This window comes from Cyanistes caeruleus, unplaced genomic scaffold (genome assembly GCF_971803275.1).
Source record: "Cyanistes caeruleus unplaced genomic scaffold, bCyaCae1.hap1.1 HAP1_SUPER_29, whole genome shotgun sequence".
NCBI lineage: Eukaryota > Metazoa > Chordata > Aves > Passeriformes > Paridae > Cyanistes > Cyanistes caeruleus.
In genome coordinates, this window is record NW_028256297.1 from 766,374 (window position 1) to 777,929 (window position 11,556).

Here is an 11,556-nt window from a genome sequence, read left to right on the forward strand (position 1 = left end):
ATGGAAGGCTTGTGATTTCTAGAGATGGACTTGAGCAGGAGGAACCCCCTATTCCAATGTGCTCATGAACTATATTTCTCCCCAAACAAGGATTTCTCATTCCCAGACCGTTGGCCCAATGGAGGAAGATGCTGTGAGGAAGAGGAAGATGTCCCAGGACACCCAGGCAGGTGAGGAGGAAGTCAGTGCCCCTTTCCCCCTCTCTCCTGCTCCATCTCCCAGCCCAGCATGGCCCCTGGCTGCAGGACAACCCCGCTGCCAACGCCGTCCTGGCAGGGACGCACTGGGGGGATCTCCTTCCCCTTCCCTCTGGCACAAAGATAAATCCCATCCTCTCCTTGTCCTTCCTCCCCCAGACAAGGAGCTGAGGATGGAGACCAGGGAGGACAAATCCCCACAGCAGAAGCTCATAGAGGAGGCTGTTTTGAGCAGCTCCACAGTGCAGGAATCCAATGGGGAGGAAAATCCCCAGAGATCCTGCAGGAGGAGGGGCTCCAAACCCATCCCAGGGTGCTCTGAGGAGGAAAGACCCACCCTGTGCCGGGAAGGCGGCCGGAGATCCAGCCAGGGCTCTGAGCTGGTGGTCCATGAGCAGCTTCAGGATGGGGAGAAGCCCTACAAGTGTTTGGAGTGTGGGAAGAGCTTCAGCCGGAGCTCACTCCTGATCCGCCATCAGATGATCCACACTGGGGAATGGGCCTATGAGTGTGGGGAATGTGGGAAGGGCTTCAGCTGCAACTCCAAACTCATCATCCACATTGGGGAGAGGCCCTACGAGTGTTCTGAGTGTGGGAAGAGGTTTCACAGCAGCTCCCATCTCCTAAGGCACCAGCCGATTCACACGGATGAGAGGCCCTTCCGCTGCCCTGACTGTGGGGAGGGCTTCAAGCGAAACTCCCACCTCGTCAGGCACCAGCGCATCCATACTAGGGAGAGGCCCTACGAGTGTGGGGAATGTGGGAAGAGCTTCAGCCGGAGCTCCAGCCTAATCCGCCACCAGAGGAACCACACAGGGGAACCTCCCTATGAGTGTGAGAAATGTGGGATAACCTTCAGATGGAGGTACCAGCTGACCATCCACCAGCGCATCCACACTGGGGAGAGGCCCTACGAGTGTTCTGAGTGTGGGAAGAGGTTTCAGACCAGCTCCCATCTCCTCCAGCACCAGCGGATTCACACGGATGAGAGGCCCTTCCGCTGCCCCGACTGCAGGAAGGGCTTCAAGCACAACTCCAACTTCATTACGCACCGGCACATCCACACTGAGGAGAGACCCTACGAGAGTCCCCAGTGTGGGAAGAGCTTCACACAGAGATCTCACTTGAACCAGCACCAACAGAGGCACCAGTAAGGGAAGCCCTGCGAGTGCCCCAAGTGCAGGAAGAGCTTCATGCGCTGCCCCAACTCCATCCCCCATGAAAGGACCCACGTTGGGCAGAGCCCTCATGACCCACGTTCCCAGTGATCTGTGTTGGGAACACACTGGGTTGCTGGTCATTTTATTTTGGTTCTATCTCTTGAGTCATCTTCATCCCTTTAAAACAGACAAAACTGGTGTAAAAGTCTACAAATTCGTCAAAGGCATCTAAAGCCTCACTTTTCACTAGTGCTTTAAGGTAATCTGGTATTCAAGGAGATACTTGGGAGTATTTGGGGTTGTGGGGGTATCTGTTGTAGTTGTCTCCATTTCTTGTCACTCAAAGAGATGAGAGGGTTCAATCTGTAAGCTCAAAACCACTCAATGCCTCTGAATGCTACTCAGTCCCACCCCAAAATTATTCAATTCCACATCCTCTCAGGGTGTGATGCCTCAAGTTTTAGCTTTCATATTTTTCATATTCTGCACTGTCTTGTTTTGTAGTTTTGAACTTCACATTAGCTGTTAGTGAGCTCTCTTCACAGAGTAGGTAGACAAAACAATTCCTTTTCTAGCTTGAATCCAAGGACAGTCGTTACAAGTTCCAGACCCAAAAGCATAAACAAAGGTGGACTGAAGAGAGAAAACAGGAAGGATGGGACTTCCTCATCTGAAGCTGTAACTGGACAATGAACCCAAATATGCAGATGGACCTAAACTTCTGAAAATGTGAGACCTTGTGATCGCTTGTCCATTTTTGTGACCATTTTTGGTCCATCTTGGGTGTAGCCCTGGCCTGGCTCTTGTACTGCCCATAATGTATTTAAATTCTTTTAATAAACTTTATTCTTAACTCTGTCCAGCCTCTGTTCTAGGTCAGCCTTCTGAAGGCATCAGGTGGAATGGGATTGGAAGCGGATTGGATGAAGTGGGATGCAAATCAGGAGGGGTGAGATGGGCATTGGGTGGGGCAGGATTGTTGGGATGGGGATTGGGAGGTGTGAAATGGGGGAAATAGGGCTTGGGAAGGGGGTCTTGATGTCCTGCAGGGATGGGATGGGTTGGGATTGGGGAGGTGGGGTGGGGTCTGCAATGAGACACCCAAAGTTTGGGGTGGTGAAGGGAGCAGGAGGCCATTACTGAGTTTTTCTGTGAGATTCCCCTGCCCAGGGATGCAAAGATTTAGTTTCAAATGAATATTGTTAAAGTGAGAGGTGTGGGCAAGAGGGAATTCCATCCCTCTGCCTCAGAGGATGAGCCCTGTGAGCCCAGGAAGAAACTCCACCCTGGGCCCCTTGTGGGGTGGCAGCCCAGGGATTTCTGTTTGGGTTTGGGCCCCTGGGGTTTCTTTCACTGTGTTCCCAGTGGTCCCTGACCTTGAACACCACCCTGGTTCTCAAACCCCATCTCTCTGCCTCTGTTTGGGACTGTCTCTGGATCTGAGTTTGTTCCTGAGCTGAATAAATGGTTTCCTGAGCAGAATCCCATCTCATTGGTGTCCCATGCCTGTTCCTGGTAACTGTGGCTTCCCTGGACATGATCCTGCAGCCTGGCCCTGGAACGCAAGACTTCGCAAAATCAAGACCTCCCCCAGTTCCCCCCAAAAATCAAATAATTCCCTAAAATTCGCCAAATCCCCCCAAGTTCCCTTAATTTCCATAAAATGCCCTTTTAGTCACCCTCCGCTGCCTTCGCAGACTGTGCCTTGGGGTCATCTCAAGGAATTTGGAGGGGGTCTCTCCTCCCCTGCCACCCTGAAAAACCTGCTGCTTTTGGGAAAAAAAATCCCAAAAATCCCTTGGATTCAAGGGGAGTTCCCCATTTTTGATGCATTTTTTGTGGGTTCCTGCGATGCTATTGGGAATGACAAGAAGCACGACACAGACTCTCTTATGAGTTGAAAAGGAAAGCGAATTTAATTACCTCAGATCTTCTTTTGTAGACCAATACGTGAAAGTCCAGAAAGGTAAAACTCTTATTGGTTAGCGAACAAACACAACACTGTCATTGGTCAGTGGGGTACACCACCCCTCGACCTTCTCTTGCAAGAAAACAAGAAACTGACAAACAGCACCTGCAAGGCTGTCTTCTGTCTCTGAGGATTGTTTTAATTCCTCCTTATCATTTCCCAGGCCACTTTCTCAGGTGAAACTGAGAAAGATATGCAGCCTACTTTTCCACAGGCACTGTGCTCCCTGCTTTGCTCATAGCGGGTGTCACTGAGAGGAGAAAATGGAGACTGTCACTGCTGTGGTGTCACAGAGAGGACAACACTGGGGCTGTCACTGCTGTGTTGTCAGAGAGAGAAGGAGATTAGGGCTCTCACTTCTGTGGTGTCACAGAAAAAAGGAAATTAGGAGCTCTCATTGCTGTGGTGTCACAACCTGGGTAACACTGGGGCTGTGATTGCTGTAGTGTCACAAAGAGAAGGAGATTGGGGCTGTCACTGCTCTGGTGTCACAGAGAGGGGGACACTGGGGCTGTCACTGCTGTGGTGTGTGAAAGACTGACATTTAAGATAAAAAGAGAAACAGCAAAGGAATTTAAGGTTGCTGGAGGCTGATGGGAGTTGTTTCTCCTGGCAAATCACAGGCCATTTCCGAGAACTGACAGTAGTTTTGACCACTGAAAAGTGACATCAATCTGTGAACACCACTCTTTAAAACTTAAGCCCGGGAATTTCTCTTTCTCTTTGGTTTCTGGCTTTTGAAGACATAACAGGGCTCCAGTTCTGCCTCCTCCCTCCCAGGCCGGACAAGGACGCGGGGGGTGCAGGCCTGGCCGGAGTTCCACAGTTCCCAGTGGTGGATGGAGACTGTGAAGTGACAGGAGCCCCTTCCCAGAGGCTGAAGCCCTCGCAGGGCTCACTGAGCCTTGTGCAGTGGGGCTACCGGCCCAGGCCGCTTCCTGGCTGGGCTGCAGTTTCTGCCGCTGCTGGCTTTCACCAGAGACTGCCGAGGAAGGGGAGGGAAAGCTCTTGAGCTGTGGAGTGCTGAGACAGTGGCCACACTCCTCCAGAGCAGCTACCAAAAATCTTCCATGGCAAACAGCTCCAGTCGCTGCCTTGGCAGAGATCACAGCACCATCCCCAAGGCCTGGGCAAGATTTTGACACTTTTACTAGCCAGATGAGACTTGCAGATTAATCCTTTTTCCAGAGAGAGGGAAAGAGAGAGGGATCAACAAGTAAACAAGAGGAAATTTGGAGAGTCACTGCTATCGTGTCACAGAGAAAGGAACACTGGACCTGTCACTGCTGTGGTGTCACAAACAGCAGGAAAATTGATTAGTCAATGCTGTGGTGTCAGAGAGAAGAGAAAATTTGGACAGTCACTGCTGTGGGGTCACAAGGAGGGGAACACTGGGACTGTCACAGCTGTGGTGTCACAGAGAGGGGAACATGGGGGTGTCATGATCCGCAAGGTGGGATTCGTGATGTGGGTCTTTTAGTCGGTCTTAGAGTACAAAAGATTATCAGCAAACCAAGGACTTAAACAGCAAAACACACTTTATTGAGTGCTCATCAGCACTAATATGCGATAGAGAGAGAGAGAAAGGAGAAATCAAAGCATAAGGAACAGACAGTAAGGTGATTATAGTGACCAACGTCGAAGTCCACTCAGCCGTCCAACAACGCAGTCTTCTGTTGGTTGGGGAGATCTCAAAAGAAAGTAAGTTTGGGGTATAATTTTATAGTCTTTTGCAAAGTGAGGGGTGCAGGGCCAAAACCAGAGGAGACTGATGATCATTGTGATGAATTCCATTGCACGGGGGTCAGGTGTAAGGTACAGAGCAAACCACATCTTGCAACTCTTTGCTCACCAACAGGAACGAGGGCAATGTGTTGTGGAAAACCCACCACGCAGGTTACCACGCACAAGCCTCTGCTCACCAGCAGGAACGAGGGCAGTGTACCGTGCAACCACCTGCAAACAATCACTTGGCAAACATCCATCTCAGCTAGGCCCAAATCCCCAAACCAAGTCCTTTGTGATATTCAGGGTCTCAGCCTCTGTCCTTGAGATGGTTGTGAGACAGATGAGGGAATCTTCGGACTGTCTCTTACACTTGTCTGTCCTGCTTGGCACAGCCAAGGCAGAGCTTTCACAGCCCCATTCCACACTCCATTTCCCACCTGGAGCCGCTGGTGCCTCCGAGTTCTGCTTTCCCAGCCCCACAGATGCTCTCCTTGTCTGCCCATTCCCCCAGGGTCTCTGGGCAGGGATGGCCTCAGTGGGGGCTGCCGACATCCTCAGCCACTTGGAGGCTCCCGCACTCACTCCATGGCCCCGCAGTTCCTGCGGCTGCGCCCACACACGAAGCCACCCCGGGAGCTGAAGGTCCCGCCCGGCTCCTGGAAGCCCCCAGAGCTCAGCGCCAAGCCATCCTGGGAATAGCTACCAACTGGGATGGAAAATCTGGGATCAGGGAATGCTGGGGGGGGCGGTGACTAGTCCTGCCCCAAATCCCACAGTTCTGCCCCAAATCCCAGGGGTTCTGCACCAAATTCCAGGGATCCTGCCCCAAATCCCAGGGATCCTGCCCCAAATCCCAGGGGTTCTGCCCCAAATCCAAGGGGTTCTGCACCAAATTCTGCCCCAATTCCCAGGGATCCTGCCCAAAATCCTGGGGTTCTGCCCCAAATCCCAGTGATCCTATCCCAAATCTCAATGACTGTCCCCCAAATCCCAGGCATTCTGTCCCAAATTACAGGGATTCTGCCCCAAATACAGCCCATCTTGATCTAAATCCCAGGGATTCTGCCTAAAATCTGAGGGATTCTGCCCCAAATTCCAAGAATTCTCCCCTAAATCCCACAAATTCTGCCCTGAATCCCAGGGAATCTGCCCCAAATTTGGTAATTTTTTTCCCAAAATCCCACAATTTTTGGGGAATTTCTACCACTCTATCTTGGGGGGGCGGGGGGTGTTGTAGGACAACTGTTCCCATCCAAAACTCCCAAATTCCACCCAAAAATTCCCGAATTTCAGCTGATTTCACCCAAACCGCTCCTGAGTTTTCCCAAAATCACAGTGTTTTTTTGGGAATTCCACTCATTTTCTCAGGAATTTCTACCATTGTACCTCAGGGGGGTTGTAGGATGACTGTTCCCATCCCAAACCCCCAAATTCCACCCTGAATCCCCCAATTTCAGTCCTGATTTTGCCCACAATCCACAGAATTTGCCCCAAAATCCCAGAATTTTTTAGGAACATAACTCACAGCCACCAGAGCTGTACTGGCCCTGCTGGCTGTAACTCAGGGGAGGGGATGGGTTGTAGGATGACTGCTGGTCGTAGCTCTTCTGGCTGTGGCCCCTTCTCAGGGCTTGGCCATAGCTGGAACTGCCAAAGCCGCTGCCGTAACTGTGGGAAAAACATAAAAAATGGGCATTTCAGCCCAAAAAAATGGGGATTCCAGCTCAAAAATGTGAATTTCAGCCCAAAAAAGAGGAATTAGAAGTGGGACGAGAGGAGGGAGGGATGGGGGTTGGCTAAAAAAGGAGGGGGAGAGTGAACGGGAATGTGGAGTTTGTTGGAAATATTTGCACCCAAAAATCTCCTGGAATTCATCAAAAGCACCTAAAATTCACCCCAAAATCACCCAAAATCACCTAAAAATCCCTAGAATTACCAAGGTAACTGGGAATGCATTTGGCATTACTGAGAGTAACTGGGAACCAGTCTGGGGTTACTGGTCTGGAGTCTGGGTTACTGATACCCATCAATAACTAATTAATAATTAATTAGTGCTTAATTAACGACCTGGCAGAGGCAGCAGAGGGGGGCTGGGAGTCGACCGGGTACGAGGAGCTCTGGCTGTAGCTGCCCTGGGAGCTCTGCCCGGAGCCAAAGCTGCCAGAGCCGTAGGAGGTAGGAGCCGCTGGCAACGAGTAACCTGGGGATAAACTGGGGAAAAACGGGGGGAAAAGAGGAAAAACAGGGAGAAATAGGGATAAACGGGGGAAAAATGGGGATAAATGGGGGGAAAACAAAGAAAGTGGGAAAAACAAGAATGATGGTGTAATAAATTAATCTATGAGTAAAAATTCGTAAAGGGTATAAATAAAATATATATATATGTGATTGCAATGGCATAAAATACAACATGTAATGGGAATAAGTCCTTCTCCGGATCTGGTCATGATTCTCCTCCGAGAGGCAGCAGATTGCAGCCAAACACCCAGATAACGATCACAAGCAAGGCACATCAGCCCAGGAAGAATGGGCAGGACACGGGCCATCGAACGAACAAAAGAACGGGCCTGGACGAGATATCGCCGGACCTGAGCACCTCCGCCCTGCCCACCTGTGTTGGAGAAGTGGAAAAAACTAGACAAAGGAAGAGGAGCCAGCCGAGATAAGCCATCGGCTCCGGGATGGGTCCCACCACTCCACCCTAATGGCCCGGACCAAAATGATATCAAAAAGACATCCTGGACCTCTTTACATATGAGGAGCCTCTGCCCAGCGTCTATTGACTCTATTCTCCGGTGCCAGGAAATCTATTCTTCGAACAATCAAGAACCTTTTAGCGAAGGGTGCCTGCTTGGAATTTGGCCTCGGGACATAAACTTCCTATAAAAACCCAGGCCAAGGGACTCTCAGGTGTGGATTTGGGAACACCTATACCTTGTGTATAGACCCTGTACACCCAGCGCTGTGCTGCTTATTTTATTGTGTTTTTTTCTCGTTGTTCAAATTTATTATTGTTTGATATTAAATTTCTCTTTTATTTAACCCGAAATTGCCTTTGCATTTATAACAATGGGAACAACGGGGAAAGTGGGAATGATGGGAATAAACCGGGAGAAACGGGATGGTCAAAAACTGGGGTCACTTTTGGGCTCAGATTTGGACATTTCAGGGCAGTTTCAGTTACGTAGGCGGTGATTTTGGGTACAGGGGGATATAACACCTGGGATTTTTGGGAATTGCAGGATTTTTGGGATCACTCATTGCTCTGCTCAGGCAGCTCTGGGCTCACTTTGGGGGATTTTAGAGCAGTTCAGGTACAGAAGCGCAGTTTTTGGGTACAGCAGGATAGAGGGATGGGGATTTTTGGGAATTCCAGATTTTTGGGATTGCTCACCGCTCTAGTTCTGGCCGTAGGAGCCACTGTGGCCACCCTGGCTGTAGCCCAAGCCCATGTCTGAGCCCTGGCCTTAGCTGCTGTAGCTCTGCTGGGAGTAGCCCTGCTCCTCGCCCCCCCATGAGTAGCTCTGGCTGTGGGGGCAGGGTAGGTGCCATAGCTGCCGAGGGAAAACTCAAATCCCGTTAAAATTCCCGGGAATCCCATGGGAAAAGGATCCCTTAGGGATGGGGGGAGGGGGGCCGTACCTTTGCGTCATCTGGGGAAAGCAGAATTAAAATGGGGTTAATCCATGGGAAATGGCCCCAAATAAAGAGATTTTTAAATGTAGTGAGAGGTTATGAACTAATAAAAGCCTTTTAATTATGGGTTTAAGTCTAATTGTAGTAATGAGTGTAAATAATAAATGAATATTTCAAATTTATTAATTTTCTAAGATTTTTTGTTTAAATTTTCAATATAATTAATAAATGATTAATCAATTTAAATAATGCATTATTTTATAAATATATATTATGTATATTATTTATAGCAATATATGTGATATTAAAAATACCTGAACTCTTTATATTAAGTAATCAATGCTTATTGAAAAAGTATTTTAATTACAGAATCAAGAGCAAAGCTACTTTAGAATTAACTCACTTATTAAGTAATTAATAAATATAGGAGTGTTTTAATGACAGGATTAAGAGCAAAAATCTCTTGGAAACAACTCATTTATTAAGTACTTATTAATTATTAAAAGAGCATTTTTAATGATGGAATTAAGAACAAAAATATCTTGGAATTAACTCATTAAGTATCATTAATTATTAAAAAAGTGTTTTTAATTAGGGGATTAAGAGCAAAAATCTCTTGTTTGATACACATCATGCTTTTAATTAGGAAAATTAACACAAAACTAACATAAAAAACATTTAAAAGTGTTTTTAATATGGTTTTCTAGAATTAAAATAATCCTTTAATGATTAATAACTTAAATTATTATTCCACATCTATTTCCATAACTAAAATCCAACCAACACCAAATTATTTATCAATAAACTGATTTTATCGTTATGCTTATTTCTGTAATTAAAAGCATTTTATTAACCAATAATGAGAAAAAATGTCTTCTCTTCATACCTAAAATATTAAGGTTTATAAACCTAAATTTTATAAAAAGTGAAAATATTTAAACATCTTTTATAAAATGCATTCATTTGATATCAAGAGACTTTTTGTTATAAAAAATAATTCAATACCTTCAAATAAACAAAAAATTAACACTTTACAAGAACAAAAATATCCTTGAATAGAGAAATCAATTGATTTATGCTATTAGAATTAAGAAATCAACTGATTAAAGCTATTAATTACTGTCAGGAAGCTTTTAACTACAGAAAAAAAAAATAAAAACCACCTTACATAAATTTTAACAATTTAATTAGATGCTTTGGAGTTATTTTTGATTTTAGAGCAGAAATAGTGAAATTTCAGCACAAAATAAAGGAAAATTTGGTGCTTCAGCCACCCAAAAGCACCAAAACCCTGCTGAGGAGAAAAATTTCCCACCTGAAAATAAAATTAACAGATTTATCCTTAAAAAATCACAGCAAAATTTTATTTTTTTAGTTGTAAAAAGCAAAATAGAAGTCATATTTTGTTATTTAAATGTGAAAATGGATGCAAAGTCTTAAAGCCCACTCAAGCTTGGTGCAAGGAAAAGGGCCTAAAATTCCCATTTTTACAGCAAATATCCCCCTCAAAAAGCACTCAGAACTTGAATTTAATTACTTATGTGTTGTAAAAAAAAATACTTAAAATAAATTTAATGGTTTAGATAGAAAAATTGAAGGGAAAATTTAATATTCCCCTTAGGCACTGCACAACAAAAGGAGGGGTGTAGGCACATGGGTCTGAGGGCAAAAAGGCTGTAAACCCTCAGAAAATAAAAAAATTTGACGATTTCTGCATAAAATTAGAAAGGATAAACTTCGATTTTTAGGATGAATGTAAATTTAAATATTAAGAAGTTAAAATGAAGGGCAAATTTTAAACTCCCCTCAGGCTTCATGTAACGAAAGGGGCGCCTGGGGGGAGTGTCAGGAAAATTAATCCACGAACACCAGAGGTTTATGTCGAAAAAGGAGACAGAGGAGTCCTTTTTCTTTATTCGAATAAAGGGAGAGGCCATGGGGCATTCCCCTGGGGTCTCTCAAATTTTTGGAGGGCGCAGCCTCCTTTTTATCCTAATTCCCGGCCGCTTGTCCCTTCTCTCTTTCCCCATAGGCTGAGGTACTTGAGAGGTACAGGCTTCCCGGAACGCCTGACACCTGGGGTACCTTCCCCCCCCACCCCCAATGCATAATCCCTTCTTAACTTTTATGGAATTCATAGTGTTCTTTCAGTGCCTCTTTGATCTTCTACTGGAATCCATCCCATTGTTTCTGTCGTCTCTCACTGATAGCTACATCTTATCAGCAGATCCACAGTTTGTTTGTAAAGACAAACCCGTCATTACTCTCAATCCCTCCTCTTTTAATTTTTGTTAATAATTGTCTTTACAAACCTTAGTTATCATTGGCCTAATTTCTTGTTCTTGGGTCTTTTTTGGCTTTGCAATTATTTGCAGTAGCATTATTTTCTGCCCTTTTGTAGCCATCTCTGGATCAGTAGGCACGGCTACTACCTGCATTCTTTTGATCACATGTTGAATGAGTTGTATTAAGTAAGGGATCATGCACGGTAAAAGGATTAGAGTTGCTACAACACATGAGAGGAAAAAAAGCATTTGTTTGATTTATAGGCCACCAGGTAACCATGAAAACATGTCCCATTCCCATCCTTTCCATGTTTGGACCGGTACATGGGCTAACTTTCTTATTCCTTTTGTTATTTGTTTTACCACTTTTCCATTGTCATCTATTTGCAAACAGCAGTTTGAGTCATTCAATTTTCCACACACCCCCCCACTTCTTCTGCTAATAAATAGTCTAATACCATCCGGTGTTGAAATATTGCATTTCTCATCTGAATAGACTGGTCAGCAAGAAGGTCAAGAGCTGTAGCTGTCTGGTTGATTATTATTTCAAAGTCAGCTTGCAACCTAATTATCTGATTTAA

The 11,556-nt window shown here is 45.9% G+C and overlaps 1 protein-coding gene across 1 annotated transcript; it reads left to right on the forward strand.

Moving 5' to 3' along the window:
* The first annotated feature begins 118 nt into the window (after positions 1–118).
* On the forward strand, positions 119–1,351 carry LOC111922247 (uncharacterized). Its single transcript, XM_086874926.1, has 3 exons — positions 119–170; positions 357–1,062; positions 1,147–1,351. Exons 1-3 carry the CDS (start codon positions 119–121, stop codon positions 1,349–1,351), a joined length of 963 nt encoding a protein of 320 aa, XP_086731052.1.
* Positions 1,352–11,556: the final 10,205 nt, after the last annotated feature.

Coding starts and splice junctions, on each gene's coding strand:
- LOC111922247 (XM_086874926.1), top strand. CDS start 119: ATGGAGGAAGATGCTGTGAGGAAGAGGAAGATGTCCCAGGACACCCAG. Junction 171..356: donor GTCCCAGGACACCCAGGCAG/GTGAGGAGGAAG, acceptor TTCCTCCCCCAG/ACAAGGAGCTGAGGATGGAG. Junction 1,063..1,146: donor GGGATAACCTTCAGATGGAG/GTACCAGCTGAC, acceptor GTTTCAGACCAG/CTCCCATCTCCTCCAGCACC.